Source organism: Sinocyclocheilus anshuiensis, unplaced genomic scaffold, assembly GCF_001515605.1.
Source record: "Sinocyclocheilus anshuiensis isolate Anshui unplaced genomic scaffold, SAMN03320099.WGS_v1.1 scaffold550, whole genome shotgun sequence".
Lineage (NCBI taxonomy): Eukaryota > Metazoa > Chordata > Actinopteri > Cypriniformes > Cyprinidae > Sinocyclocheilus > Sinocyclocheilus anshuiensis.
The window spans coordinates 457201-473682 of record NW_015544149.1 but is presented as its reverse complement, the minus strand read 5'-3'; the positions used below and the strand labels follow the sequence as shown (position 1 = coordinate 473682).

Below are 16482 nucleotides of genomic sequence, written 5' to 3'. Positions count from 1 at the left end.
CCACACATGCAAACATAGCCGCGGGAACGTATTTTGAGCTGGGGGGGCTGAGAAATAAAACGTGACAGGAGTGATGCGAGAAGTCTGACACTAGGCTATATGATGGCGGATCCAAAGCGCAACTTTTGTTAATAAAACTTTCATTTATTCGTTTAATAGCCTATAAGTGAGTGTCTTTGTTGCTGGGTTTTCATTAAAAAAATAACAATGAACCACAAACTAAGCATTCATTTTAAATAAGTGAAAATACCTTATTTATTTGGGTTACAACGGCTATATCTTTCACAGTTACTTGTGTAATTCGTCAGATTATTTAGGCTAATAATATCTAAAAGACAAAGGAATCATGCAAGCAGGGTGTTAAAATAAACAAAAGAAAACTCACCTTTCAGTTCACCGACAACTTCACTGACCAATAGCCACTGCACAAATTGTATGCCCAATTTTAGGATTATTTGTATTGATTTGAAATTATTTTATGAATCTCTCTGCTCATCACTTAATAAGAAAGCTGTTAAAACTACTGTATTGATGGAAAAAATATTGACTTTGATGTAAGGGTTACCTCCTGTGTATTCTTTGAAGTTGACATTTTATGTGTAATTTTCCATTTAAGTTATTTTTTATTTTAATTTATTTATGATTTATTTATTTTAAAAAAAAGGGAAAAAAAAGAAAAGATGTTTAACTTTTTATTTATTTGTTTTTGTTCTGTTTATATTTCATTTTTATTCTTCTTTATATATTTATTGTTTTGTATTTTGGTTGTGTATGTAATTTATTGCTATGACTGTATCCCCTGTGAATGTTATATCTTCAATAAAAAAATAAATAAAAAATACTGTTGATTGCTTCACACATTTACTTCCCGTCGGTCGCTGGCGATTTGGCTCGTTCCAGCGCTTTTGGCAGGGAGATAGTTGTATAAATTTGACTGAACATCTTTCTGACTATGCGATGGAGTCTTATGATGTAATTGGTGAAAACTCATAATAAAGTTGATGAAAAACTGGCCGTGACTCATTGGCTGATGGGATGGGTGAGGTTACGTCAGCCTGTGAGATGTGCAGGACCGACTGCATGAAGGAGAGGTGAAGTTGGTCCAGGTTAATTGTAAGGTCTGAGCACGGATGGAGTGAGTTCTGCTGAGCTGAGCACTGGAAGGACTTATTACAATTTAGTTATTAAAAAAAAAAACTCTGAAAAGTCGGGCATCAGTTTAATTGAATTCGACAAATTCATCCACAAAGTTCTGAGAAATTTTCCAGGGTGATGAGCTGTTGTTATTTTAAGTTCTCATCTTATCAGGAGACACGTGTTGTAGAAGGAAAAGGATGTGAAGGAAGAATGGATGAAATGAAATAAGATGGACTGGCGTAATGGTATGAAGGAATTAAAGCAGGAACACTCTAAAAAGGAATTTGGCAGATCTACTACCACAACTTAAATAAATGCATGGTTGCAAGTTAAAAATTCTAAATTATTGATTTAATTAAACATTTCATGTTGCAAGCATTATTTCAATGAGTTCTGTTAAAATAAGATGTTTACTTTATAGGAAAGGTTCATCCAAAAATGGATGTAAAATGTACTGACTGTTAGGCCATCCAAATGTAGATGAATTTTTCTTCCTCAGAACAGATTTGGAGAAATTTAGCATTGGATCACTTGGGCAACGATGGATGCTCTGCAGTGAATGGATGCCGTCAGAATGAGAGTCCAAACAGCTGATAAAAACATCACAATAATCCACAAGCAATCCACTTCACTCCAGTCCATCAATTAATGTCTTGTGAAGCGAACAGCTTTGTGTTTGTAAGAAACAATTTCATCATTTTTAGACAGTTTTCACTTCACACCATTGCAGTCAGCTAAAATACAAGTCCTCTGTCCATAATATTGCTTTCACCAGTGGAAAAAAAAAATGTCTCTGCTAAATCAGGATAGAAATCTGCACAGATCAAGCACCGTTTACAATTAAGAACAGTTCTGGAACCGATGGTTTAAAGTTAAAACACCTTAAGGATGGATTTGTTTCTTAAAAGCTTCACAAGATGTTAATTGATGGGCTGGAGTAGTGTGGATGACTTGTGGATTATTGTGATGTTTTTAAGCAGCTGTTCGGACTCTCACTCTGACGGCACCCATTCACTTTATTTTGGTGAAGGTAGGAGGAAACAAAGAAAGAAAATGAACTCACTCCACAAATTAAAATCCTGTCATCTCTTCTCCAGAGAAGTTGTTGTAAATGAATTGGATAGATGTACATTGTCCCGTCTCTGTGATCCGGGTGAATGAGGGTGGTGGGTGAGCAGGTGGGATTGATCTACACTGGTCTCTGTGGGCAGCAGCAGACAGGAGGACGGCTTTCCTGACAGCATACAGCTGTTACACTTAATTACCTCTGTTATGCATGTGGGGTTAATTAAACCAGTTTGGGTGAAAAATAAGACATGAATTTCCTAACAAAGGATATTAGGTTAAACCCTACACATCGCCACAGCAGAAAACACTGAATGTTTGCATGTATTAGCCTTAGAATTTAGCGTCTCATTTAGCTAGTGAGCGCTCAGCGCCACAACAAAGCTAGATTGGACGGCTTGTTCATTTCCTTTTTCCTCAAAAAAAAAAAAAAGCTTGCAATTTCTAGTCAAGTACATGCTGTTTTCAAATAAATGAGACTTCTTTTTCAGCAATGAAGTTCTTAGCAATGCATATAACTAATCAAAAATTAAGTTTTAATATATTTACAGTATGAAATTGACAAAATATCTTGATGGAACATGATCTTTACTTAATCATAAAATAAAAATCAATAATTTTGACCTATACAATGTATTTTTGGCTATTGCTACAAATATACCCCAGCGACTTAAGACTGGTTTTGTGGTCCAGGGTCACATATATTCATAATATTAGCAGCACAGTCAGTGTCTGTGTTTAATCACCTGTGCCTCATTGTGCACAGCATACACACCGTAGCTCATTAAAATGATGGATCGAGTCAGAGGGGAAGCTCTTGGTTGCTCCAGATTTGTTCTCGTTTAAAAGGTGTTTAATAGGGGAACACCTGTGGGGAACTGCTCTCGTTTTCTGACAGCAACCAAGACGCCTGGCAGATGCACAGGAGAAGGCATGCGTTTGACATTTTACTTTCTGTATGTCCCAATATTTGTCCGTGGATTTTCAAATGGAGTGTGTACATAGTTGTCATAGTGCAGTGGCTCTCATTAAAGGTTGTACCTTCACAAAATCCACTTGACGGTGGGTTGCCTAAATGACTAATAGGCCTGATGTAATGAGGCTGGCTTTGGGTTCTGATCAGACACATTTATTAGGGGACCTTTATTCTTATGTAAAAAAAAAAAAAAAGAGAGATGGGATTAGGGCTGGGAGATAAAACGATAATTATCGCGATATACGTTTCCTCAATAAAACGATACCAAGAGTTTGATCATTGTCCGATATAATGTTTATGTGCCAAAAGTGGAACAAAACCAAGATTGAGCTATAGCGTTTGTGCATTTACATTAAATGTATTTATACTACTGTTTTTCATACAAATACCTAAAACTAAATAGTTACATTTTTACCATGGTGTTGAGGTGCTATATTTGTGGTTTCAACTGTGGTTAGCATGATCTAAATGTATGCTAGGCTATATGGTAGACCAATGGTTAATTTGAATAAAACTTGTGTGAATAATTACATTTCACCATATAAAAGAGGTTACAGTTTTTACAGATGTTACTGTTTTTGATAATGAACATAAATTCACATCTACGTCTCAAGCTACTGTCAGATGTGCATTTCTATGAGAATTTTTTTTATAATATTAATATTGCAGCCTGCATTGCAAAGTGTGCTAAAGATGCTCGTCATCAAAGTCAGGCAACACAAACCCGTTTCATGATTTCAAACAATATCACTCATTAGAACATGCAGAAACAAAGAAATACATTTTTCTATTAAGATATTTATTTTAAGGCAAAATGACTGGAAAAGTGTAAATAACTCAAAAACGTGAAGTATTTGTCATGTTCTGACCATAAAAAAGTATAGTTTAAAACCACAGTTGATGGTCTGCTTTCATTTAGGAGCAAAAACTTGAAAGAAATAAACTTGCCTTTAAACTTGAAAGAAATAAAGATTTTTCATTTATCATGATAATTATTGATATCAACTGATATGAAAAAATTTGTGATTTTTTTTTTTTCCAGCCCTAGATGGGATGCAACAAAATTGTGAACACAGGGACTCTATTCAGTGAAAACCATGTTCAATGCAAATACTAAAATTCATCTAACCATGTGTAGTTTTGCATAGTTGGAATAGTACAATAAATAGGCATATCAATGTTTAAAAGAGCTGTGAAAATGCTTCCCATATCATTTGTGTTAATGTCAAAGGCAATATTACAAATTAGTCTAATATGGCTGTAACAAAGTATATAGTGTTTCACGGCTAGTACAGTTTTTATTTTTATAAAACTTTCAACTTAAGCATTTTCTTATTCAACCTATGTTATGCTAATGTTTTTGTGTGTTGTTGGCCCTATTAAATTTTTTCACTGACCACTGTGGTAAGATGAAAGGGATAGTTCACCCAAAAATGAAAATTCTGTCATTAATTACTCCCCCTCACGTCGTTTCAAACCCGTAAGATCTTCGTTCATCTTCGGAACACAAATTAAGATATTTTTGATGAAATCTGAGAGCTCTCAGATCCTGCATAGACAGCAACGTAACTGTAATGTTCCCAGGTCCAGAAACGTAGTAAGGACATCGGTAAAACAGTCCATGTGACATCAGTGGCTCAACTTCAATTTTGCAAAGCTACGAGAATACTTTTTGTGCGCAAAGAAAACAAAAATAACAATTTATTCAACAATTCTTGTCCACCGAGTTACGTCTTTTGCCATTTTGGAGAGTATCCAAGAACGTATTCGACGTAATCAGCGTTGTTTATGTTCGGGGGGAAAATGCGTGCATGATCTTGTCCACCGAGTTACGTCTTTTGCCATTTTGGAGAGTATCCAAGGCGTGCATGAACGTAATCAGCGTTGTTTATGTTCGGGGGGAAATGCGTGCATGAACGTAATCAGCGTTGTTTATGTTCGGGGGGAAAACGCGTGCATGAATGTAATCAGGGTTGTTACTAGGGCTGGGTTTTGACACAAATTTCACGATTCGATTCAATTCTCATTTACAAGCTTTCGATTCGATTACCGATTCGATTCGATTCAATATAGATTATTTTGGATATATATCAGGTACAGTACATGGCAAATTTTCTCAAGGAAAAAAAATATCTCAACTAATGCTGAAAAATATACGAGTCAGGTGGTACTACACATTATAATATTGAAGGTTAAAATTGACTGATTTGTTTCTGTACAACTTCTTAAATTGCACTTAATTAAGTTTTTATAATAAAGTTACAATTCAGTTTTTTTTTTTTAAATATACACATTTAAATAGTGGCTTGTTCGGGGGGAAAACGCGTGCATGAACGTAATCAGCGTTGTTAATGTTCGGGGGGAAAACGCGTGCATGAACGTAATCAGCGTTGTTAATGTTCGGGGGGAAAACGCGTGCATGAACGTAATCAGCGTTGTTAATGTTCGGGGGGAAAACGCGTGCATGAACGTAATCAGCGTTGTTAATGTTCGGGGGGAAAACGCGTGCATGAACGTAATCAGCGTTGTTAATGTTCGGGGGGAAAACGCGTGCATGAACGTAATCAGCGTTGTTAATGTTCGGGGGGAAAACGCGTGCATGAACGTAATCAGCGTTGTTAATGTTCGGGGGGAAAACGCGTGCATGAACGTAATCAGCGTTGTTAATGTTCGGGGGGAAAACGCGTGCATGAACGTAATCAGCGTTGTTAATGTTCGGGGGGAAAACGCGTGCATGAACGTAATCAGCGTTGTTAATGTTCGGGGGGAAAACGCGTGCATGAACGTAATCAGCGTTGTTAATGTTCGGGGGGAAAACGCGTGCATGAACGTAATCAGCGTTGTTAATGTTCGGGGGGAAAACGCGTGCATGAACGTAATCAGCGTTGTTAATGTTCGGGGGGAAAACGCGTGCATGAACGTAATCAGCGTTGTTAATGTTCGGGGGGAAAACGCGTGCATGAACGTAATCAGCGTTGTTAATGTTCGGGGGGAAAACGCGTGCATGAACGTAATCAGCGTTGTTAATGTTCGGGGGGAAAACGCGTGCATGAACGTAATCAGCGTTGTTAATGTTCGGGGGGAAAACGCGTGCATGAACGTAATCAGCGTTGTTAATGTTCGGGGGGAAAACGCGTGCATGAACGTAATCAGCGTTGTTAATGTTCGGGGGGAAAACGCGTGCATGAACGTAATCAGCGTTGTTAATGTTCGGGGGGAAAACGCGTGCATGAACGTAATCAGCGTTGTTAATGTTCGGGGGGAAAACGCGTGCATGAACGTAATCAGCGTTGTTAATGTTCGGGGGGAAAACGCGTGCATGAACGTAATCAGCGTTGTTAATGTTCGGGGGGAAAACGCGTGCATGAACGTAATCAGCGTTGTTAATGTTCGGGGGGAAAACGCGTGCATGAACGTAATCAGCGTTGTTAATGTTCGGGGGGAAAACGCGTGCATGAACGTAATCAGCGTTGTTAATGTTCGGGGGGAAAACGCGTGCATGAACGTAATCAGCGTTGTTAATGTTCGGGGGGAAAACGCGTGCATGAACGTAATCAGCGTTGTTAATGTTCGGGGGGAAAACGCGTGCATGAACGTAATCAGCGTTGTTAATGTTCGGGGGGAAAACGCGTGCATGAACGTAATCAGCGTTGTTAATGTTCGGGGGGAAAACGCGTGCATGAACGTAATCAGCGTTGTTAATGTTCGGGGGGAAAACGCGTGCATGAACGTAATCAGCGTTGTTAATGTTCGGGGGGAAAACGCGTGCATGAACGTAATCAGCGTTGTTAATGTTCGGGGGGAAAACGCGTGCATGAACGTAATCAGCGTTGTTAATGTTCGGGGGGAAAACGCGTGCATGAACGTAATCAGCGTTGTTAATGTTCGGGGGGAAAACGCGTGCATGAACGTAATCAGCGTTGTTAATGTTCGGGGGGAAAACGCGTGCATGAACGTAATCAGCGTTGTTAATGTTCGGGGGGAAAACGCGTGCATGAACGTAATCAGCGTTGTTAATGTTCGGGGGGAAAACGCGTGCATGAACGTAATCAGCGTTGTTAATGTTCGGGGGGAAAACGCGTGCATGAACGTAATCAGCGTTGTTAATGTTCGGGGGGAAAACGCGTGCATGAACGTAATCAGCGTTGTTAATGTTCGGGGGGAAAACGCGTGCATGAACGTAATCAGCGTTGTTTATGTTCGGGGGGAAATGCGTGCATGAACGTAATCAGCGTTGTTTATGTTCGGGGGGAAAACGCGTGCATGAATGTTGTTACTATTGTTACTAGGGCTGGGTTTTGACACAAATTTCACGATTCGATTCAATTCTCATTTACAATCGATTACCGATATACGAGTCAGGTGGTACTACACATTATAATATTGAAGGTTAAAATTGACTGATTTGTTTCTGTACAACTTCTTAAATTGCACTTAATTAAGTTTTTATAATAAAGTTACAATTCAGTTTTTTTTTTTTAAATATACACATTTAAATAGTGGCTGTCATAAAAACGTGGACGGATTTATTCAAACATAAATAAAACATTAAAGAACAGTAAAAAAAAAATATATATATATAATGAATGTTATATGGTGCATATATTTAGCAAAATGCCCTTCTATAGTTTATTTTGCTAACTTAGCTTACTAACGAGTTTTTGGTCACCGAATATGCTTTTGAGGTAAATGTGATGTTACATTAATTGTTTACAAGCTGTTATATTGACGTCTTTGCGCGGCTGAAACACTGATTGAGCGATTATATGAGACAGGATATGGATTGTAAAGTTGTACTCTTTCTTTTAACTTACCTTCGGATGTTTATTATCGGATGATAATTTTGTGCTGAAACTGGTATTAATGTGGAGGAGATGATCAGGTCACGTGCGCCTCGCGCTACCGCGTCTGTTGAATTGAGGCGCTATCGATCTGTCACTCCACATTAAACAACGCCAAAGCGGCATTTATTGTTTAAATACTGCAATACAATGGACATAAATTGAAATCTGAGACTTTGTTTCATATAAAAATTACCGAAGCACAATGCTTATTGCGATTTATTGGATGGGAGATGCCCTTCAATGTTCCGTCCATTAAGTTAACTGAAAACAGGTTAGACTAATTGATTCTTGGGATTTAAGAATCGATATCGTTTCGTAAAAATGAGAATCGATTAAAATAGAGATATCGATTTTTTTTTTTTACCCAGCCCTAGTTGTTACGCTTAGGGTAAAGCGTGCGTATGTGTTGTGATACTCTCCAAAATGGCGGAAGACGTAACTCGGGGAGCAGAATTGTTGAATAAAGTCGTCTTTTTTTTGCACACAAAGTATTCTCGAAGCTTCGCAAAATTGAAGTTAAGCCACTGATGTCACATGGACTGTTTTACCGATGTCCTTACTACGTTTCTGGACCTGGGATTATTACAGTTGCGTTGCTGTCTATGGGAGGGTCAGAAAGCTCTACAAATACATCTAAAATATCTTAATTTGTGTTCTGAAGATGAACGAAGGTCTTACGGGTTTGGAACGACATGAGGGTGAGTAATTAATGACAGAATTTTCATTTTGGGGTGAACTAACCCTTTAAGCTAAGTTTTTTTTTTTTTTTTTTAGGGTCAGGTTTGTGTCCTAGGTGATGGGTTCAAGTGTCACAAAATGTATCAATAACAAAACAAGCAGGTCAGTTTCAGTATTTTGATTTTATTTTTTCTTCATTTTTTATATGCTTTTTTGTTTTAAGAAACAAATGCTTGCAGATGTCAAATGAATTAACACTCACATCCTCACCACTTTTAGATCGTGACTGTCACAGCCAACCCACGAGAGCCGGGTTCTCAGCCGGCCAATCACAACCACCCCAGATTCTCAAACCGACAACCACTTCCTGTTAAGTGCATATGTAAATCAAAATTTTTTTTTTTTTTTTATTAATAACGAAAGTGCACAGGTGGAGCAATACTTTCGTAAACATAACATCCCTGCATTAATTCCTGTATATTTATTTCATTTTTGCAGGATGTCTTGAGCTGGAATGAGAATCTGGAAAAGACACCGAAGGTAAGGATGAAGGGATTCGTTTCCATTCATTCACTCATTTGTAAACAGCTTATCCTTTTTAATTTTCTTCTCTCATAACCCTACATCAACAGGTTTAACGAGGCCTTTTGCCGTACCGTCCACGCTCCCCTCGCGTAAGACAAAAAGGTTAATCTATAACATGGTTCAAAATAAAGTTTAGTGATTGTGCTTTTAAAACCAAAGTCAAACATAGAACAACAAACATCGACAATGACAAAAAGAATAACAGTGCATTCAAAAACAAACAAACAATAACTTTCCAAATATGGCACTTTTCCTGGGGCAGTTTAAACACTATGACAATTTACAACCAGGATGACGGCTATAAAAAAAAAAAATTATATTAACTGGCGTAATTTAAAAATTATTAAAATAAACCGAGGAAGACAAATTTAATGTACCACAATGGATTATAAAAGACCGTTAGATATGTATACACGTGTATGTACATGTCAGTCCCTTTGTGCCTGGAGTTTCATTACAGTAACAGCTGACTGACAACCTTCTCGCCAAGGTGAACAAAGCCATAATCAGTTTCAGGAGCTAACGGACACGTCATATTGCATTGGAATCAAAACAAAATTGCATTAGCCCCTCTCAAATGCACCCTTTGTTTTTCTTGCTTTTTTCTTCTGTCTTTTCTTCTTTAAATGCACAATCGAAAATGAAGGTAAATAAATGAAGAATGGTTGGTCAGTTTTCCAAACGTGACTCTATGTCGGTAGTTTTCAGTAAAAGATACCGCCGAGATGGTCAGACTGTGCTGAAGATGGTTGCTGAGGAACATTTGACAGCCGTATTTTTATCTTCAGCTCTCCACCATCTGAAAATAAAAGATTGAAGCATTATAGCAAACATCATACAATAAAACAATAAATATGTACCATACAAAAAGCACAGTAACACCAGTGTTATTTATATAATATTACAGTATTTGTTTAGAATTAGGTTTTATAAGTTCAGTTTTCAGTTTTTGTAATTTTGTGTGCTTTTGTCATTTTTTTTTTTTTAGCCTTTTATCAGTTTTCTTTATATATTTCTATTTATCTTTGTTTCATTTTTTATGCCTTTGTATTACTTAAACATTTATTTCAGTTTGTTGACAAGGCAACATTTCTAATTTCTGTTTTCATATATTTTCATTTTAAATTTTTTGTCAAAAATGTTGGTAACACTTAAAGCCTTTGCGTATAATGCATTATAAAAGTATTTTAATGCATTAATTATGCCTTGTAATGCACCTTATAATGCATTGTACAATCTCATTACTGTAACCACAGTTAAAACATTATAAAACTTATCAATTCATTGTTACACTATGCTTTTTAAATTCAGTTATAATTACTTACGACAAGATATAATGTATTACAACGCACATTATGAATAATTATAATGTGTATATACCCTTTAATAACCCTTTATAATACATTACACAAAGGCTTTAAGTAAAGTGTTACCAAAATGTTTTTCAATTTCTTTTCTTTTTTTTGTCATTTTATTGCTTAAACAGAAATTGGAAATGTTGCTTTGGCAACTAACTGAAATGGCAACTAATTTTAGTTTTTCATTTTCATTTCAGATTTAAGTAACCAAATTAACATGTTAACAACAATACATCATACGATTCTCAAAATAACGGTGCTCTGGTTTGCATCGTCACTATATAAATATGGTTGACCACAGATTGCTATTGACCAATCAGAATGAAGTATTCCTCTCATTTCCAGGTATGTTAGAAGTAAAAACGCACCTCAAGCTCCTCCCCTCCTGTCTGGAAGGCTCCTATGGTGTTCAGCCCAAAATCTGCAGGGTTTCTGCGAGCCCCTTCACCTCTCCGCCGTCCACCGGATCCTCGAGAGGACAGTGAACTGGAGGAGCTGGGGTCCCTTTCTCCACGAGGACTGTGGACGCCTGGGAAAGATGGGCGACTATAAGGTAGGATGTCCTCTGAGCCTGAAAGACATGAAAATAAAAGGTAGGTAACTTGAGCATTATTTACCACTGTATTTAAGGAGAGAAAACAGGACTGTAGTGCAGTACCTGGGTGCTGGCGGCTCTTATGGCCTGCACCGGCATCTTGTTTGTTGCTTTTCCCCGTTCTCTGACCCTTCTTTACATCCTGGCCCTCCCGCCGTTCTGAAGAGCTGGTCCGAGTGTCCGAGCCATCCCGGGGTCTGGGTCCGCCCGAACCCGTTCGCTTGTCCTTGCCATCAGCAGAACTGGATCTGGGCGACATGGCCCCCCGTGGGCCCTCTGGGATGGTTTTGGCCGGGTGTGTTGGAGACTTCAGCATGGCTGGAGGAGGAATCGGAGGAGGGGGAAGATCTGTGAGGAAACAAAAAGAAAAGAAATTATTTTGTGTGAATGTGAATGCATCCACTTTATTTTTAACAAGAGCGGGTGCGGCCATTTGTAACTTGAATGTGCGTAATCATCCATTATTTTTAGCTATACTGCTTGATATTATAAACTGGTGTTTGTTATCATATTATTTTAAACCATATGCGTCCTTAGGGAGTTTTTTTTTTTTTTTTGATAATTTTGGCTGTGTTGATGCAAACAGCCTAAATGTAGCCAGTTTTTATTGAAATTGTCCTTTCACAAATCTGGTACAAAAAAAGGTAAGGTTAAGTTAAATTATATTAAAAATATAATATATATATTTTGAAAAAAAGAAATGTAACATATTTTTTTAAATATAAATAATATAAAAATAGTTTAAATATAAAAATAGTTAAATGAAGGACTATAAGGAATATATATATATATATATATATGTTCCTATTAAAATCCATAAAAACAGCAACGTTTATTCACAGTGCCATTTAAGCATAAAATCATGCATTCTTAGGCAAGACTTCAAAAATTGTAAAAAAAAAATTAAATTGTACTATTTCCACCTGATTACCTCAGGTTTGGCCTATGGAGCAAATACTCTCTTTTACTTTTGTTTTCTACAGCTGAAAAAAAAAAAGCAAACTAAATTGAAGTTATGTAATTATAATCATGTAAGTTTATTGGTATGGATATCAGAGTGTGGTTTGTATGTGTGTGTGTATATATATATATATATATATATATATACACATACACTGAACAAAATTATAAATGCAACACTTTTGTTTTTGCCCCCATTTGTCATGAGCTGAACTCAAAGATCTAAGACTTTTTCTATGTACACAAAAGAACTCAGGCCTTTTGTGTACATAGAAAAAGTCTTAGATCTTTGAGTTCAGCTCATGAAAAATGGGGGCAAAAACAAAAGTGTTGCGTTTATAATTTTGTTCCGTGTATATACATTTAATCTGACACTTCACAAAAATAATAATGCATAAAAAAATCATGAAATCCTGAAAATGAATTTTTGGTAGTTATGATCAGGACTGTTGGTTAAAAAAAATGTTAGTGAAAGCAGGCAAAAAATCTATTTTTATGATCATTTTTTGACAGACCTCTACGTAGCTTTTTTAAATTGATACGGGGGTTAATGTATTGTCATAATTATAAATGTATTGGTTTGAAGCACAGTTTACTGCACCTAGTTGTTGTTCTAGTTATTTAGTGGCTAATGAATCAGAAGTCTCGCACATTTACAGAAAATAGCTTACTTTTGCATTGCAAAATAAGGTGGATATTCACACATGCTAGTGTCCTTCAGAACCAGACATTCAGGTAATTGACACCAGAACTCATTTGTCTGGCACCCAGAAGGTGCCATGGAAACACAGCTGTGCTGTTGCGTCACAACCCTCCAAACAGCTGCACGCTGGAGCTCTTTCCCACCGTGGCACCGCTAGTCAGTCGAGAAACTGTGAATGACGGTTCATCACTGTCACTGGATGTCTCCATGCTTCCCGTGCCAGTTATTCAGGGTTGTTTACAATTCCCGTTCTTGTTAAATGGCATCGGCTAAAAAAGTCATCCGAGCTCTGTGCGTGACAGATCTCGTAAAGTTGTGCCAGAAATGCTGAAACCTTATTCAATTTCAAATCAACATGCATATGAAATGACATCCCAATAGGCGCCAGTCACAAACATTGCAAACATTGCGTCACTAAGACTCTTTGTTGACGAGTTTAAAAAGTGCTAAACTGGTGCTTGGGTGCTGCGTCAACATTTTTACCCGTTCAAGGTCAAAGCACACCTGACGTCTTCACTGAGCACGTGCCTCGTTTTGTCGGGGAGATCTTAGTGCTCCTTCATCACTGCTCTTGACACTCAGCAAAATACGAGAAGGGTCAGTGGACGTGGATGGTTTTTATAAGCCCTGTGGTGTCTTGTAGAAGTCAGGCGGCGAATCGATGCCAGGGTGAGAGAGACGAGGCGCATTTCACAGGAGCAGAAGAGAGCTGTTAGATTTACGAGAAGGGTGGACGAGTGAGGGAGGGCTCTCTGCTTTATACAACAGCTAGCTCTGCTGTCCTTATTTGCGTGAGTAGTTCCTGCGTTGCCGTGAAATTACCAGTAGTGTAAAACACGGCCTTTCTTGCTTTGGTGTGATATCAATGATTGATGTTTAGTGCTTACGAGTGCTCAAAAATTTGGTGTCAGTAAGTATTATTATTATTTATTTTAATTTTTTTATGATAGACTAATGATGCTGAAAATTCAGCTTTGCATCACAGGAATAATACAATTTTAAAAGATATGAAAATTGTTATAAATTGTGATATTTCACAATATTGCTTTTTTTACTGTATTTTTGATTTAAAAAAAATGCAGCCTTGGTGATCATATTTAAAAAAAAAACTTTCCAACCCTGAATTATTTAACAGTAGCGTATGTCTTTGCAAATGCATCAGCGATTTATACAAATTAATGGTTGAAATGGTATTTTTAAATCAACTCAAACTGCTGAACATACACATGCCATTCAAACAGTTATACATTTTAAAAATTATTTTTTTATGATTTGTTTTTAATTATTATTTCTTAGAAAATATTTGACAATGTAAATTGTAATTTTGGTATTATTTTGACATTTAGGTTTTCTTCATAAATTATTATAAATTATTTTACTTAAAATTTTAATTTATAAAAATGTATACATTTATTAATTGCTTAACATACACTATTCAAACAGGGACATGAAACCTATTTTTATAGTCTATTTCTAAAGTTTCATTTTGCCTGGCTGCAGTGAAAAGAAACCGAATTCTTGTCAACCAACCAGTGTTGCCAAGTCTGTAGATTTCCTGCAGAACTGGGCTACATTTAGACTGTTGCCGGGGGTTGTTTTTTAGTCTGCGTGTTAAAGCTATCTCCAGACATGGAAATTTATTCAACCTGCATATATTAACCAGTTTCTTTTCAGCCGCTTTACACATTTTCTAACTCATATTTGCTTCAAAACATTTGATAACCAAAGACATCCTTTAGCATTCCTGCAGAAAACTTTTCTTGAAATCGGAAAACAAACTTCTAATAGAAACTTGCAAAAAGAGCAAACTAAGACAAAGAGAGAGAGAAGAACGTCTGGAAAAGACTGGCTCTTTTCTCTCCAGACAGAAGTGGAGGCAGATGAAAGGTTAACAGGGCCTTCTGGAGAGTAGGACGAGATAATAAGCCTGGTGTCACCCAAAGCACTGAGCAAACAAGAGCTAAATTAACAGACGTGGGGGGAGTGCGTGTTTGACGCCTGGTATTTGGGGGGTTGGTAGGCAATCTGTGTTTCAGATCATTTCGTTTTGAGTGCGTTTATGTGAAATGCATTCAAACCACAACCACCTCCTCCTTTTCCGTGCGAAACGCTGTATTTAACCCTCCCACACAGCGTAACTCGAGGAAGGCCTATCAAATCAAATCACACATTCAACAGAAACTTGAGCTGACACAGACTGATCAATCTGGGTCTCTTCAGCAGCCAACAGCGAACAAAGACGAGAGAGAGAGAGAGCGGAGAAGATTAGAAGAGGGGGGTGAAGGGAGGGAGTGAAGGACAGATGAGAGGGGCTAGTTGATCTGATAGAGCCAACCAAGGCCTGTATGTGTCTGATATTAAATCTTAGTGTCAACACACGAGGACAGAGGACTCAATGATGAGACGCAGCAGATGAGAACGTGTGCACACATACACACTCGCGCAAACGTGAGCAGAAAGTTTGGATGCGTTATGCTTGTGATGTGTGTGGAACTGCAAAAGGAAGTGCTCACACACATTACCTTTCTGAGAGCTCTTCAGTGAAGCTTTGGCACCTGCTGCAGTTTCATTAGACTGACCTCTCCATCTCCTCTCGCTCTTTATTATCCTGCTCCATATATGTACAGATTAAATGTTTGAAAGACGCATACTTGTGTGTTACCCATATGATGTATATCATATCTGTGGACTTTTTAATTAAGATTTTAGGTTATATCAATATTTATATGAATGCATACCCACTAGGGATGTAACGATTCGATTCGATTCACGATTTTGATTTCACGATTCGATTCACAATTTATTTTAACAAATTGAGATTTAAGACAAATTATAAATGAAATGTGTCCTTTTATTATTGCTTGGACAAATGCTGCACGTTTCTTTGTGAAATTGAAATATAACACTATAATAATACACTAATATAGCACTTCCATATTATTGCTCTTTTGTTGGTTTTGATTGCTTCTATTGTCGTCTGCTAAATGACAACATTTAAATAGAATGTAAATGTAAATAACAAAACTAAATAGAAATTTTAAAACAAGCCCCAAATCAAATAAATAAGTAACACAAATAAAAGAAATCTCTTCATATAAACAAAATAAGGCTTTGTCTGTGTTCTTTCCATTTAAAATTAGCGGCAACCACTGCACTTTAATCATGATCCAAACAAAGATGCTGCATAATGCAACCCGAGCCGTTTTTAATCTAAATTAGATTGTATAATTTCGAAATTTGAAGCAAAAACAGAATGGTTTGACTTCAGTTTTGTGAAACTATACATAAAAAATATCTGCATGAAACAGAAACAGCAGACGAGCTGAACGAGACGCAGATTCACTCTCTGCCAGCAGGTGGTGCTTAAAGCGTTTCCTTGGTTTCCGCTGTAAACAAAGCAGCGCTGCACTTATGAACTTTAATATGCAAGATGAAAAGAAAAAATGCCATCTAAACTTTTCTAAAGACGGTAAGTTCCCCTCAGACATACATCTCATATAACCCTAATTGAATCGCGGTTTGTTTAGCATCTCAACCGATTTGAATCGTCACATATTTGAATCGATTTTCACCCGGCTCGC

General features: G+C 37.2%; 1 protein-coding gene across 1 annotated transcript in view; it reads right to left on the bottom strand.

The window, feature by feature from the left end:
- Positions 1–9726: 9726 nt before the first annotated feature.
- The window catches only part of LOC107695168 (roundabout homolog 1-like), a 147977-nt gene continuing 141221 nt past the window's right edge, over positions 9727–16482 (bottom strand). The window contains exons 26-28 of the mRNA XM_016494986.1: positions 11302–11586; positions 11012–11214; positions 9727–10084 (exon numbers count right to left, since the gene is read on the bottom strand). Coding sequence (XP_016350472.1) covers positions 10070–10084; positions 11012–11214; positions 11302–11586 — 503 coding nt within the window. The 3' untranslated portion in view covers positions 9727–10069. The remainder of the gene's footprint in view (positions 10085–11011; positions 11215–11301; positions 11587–16482) is intronic.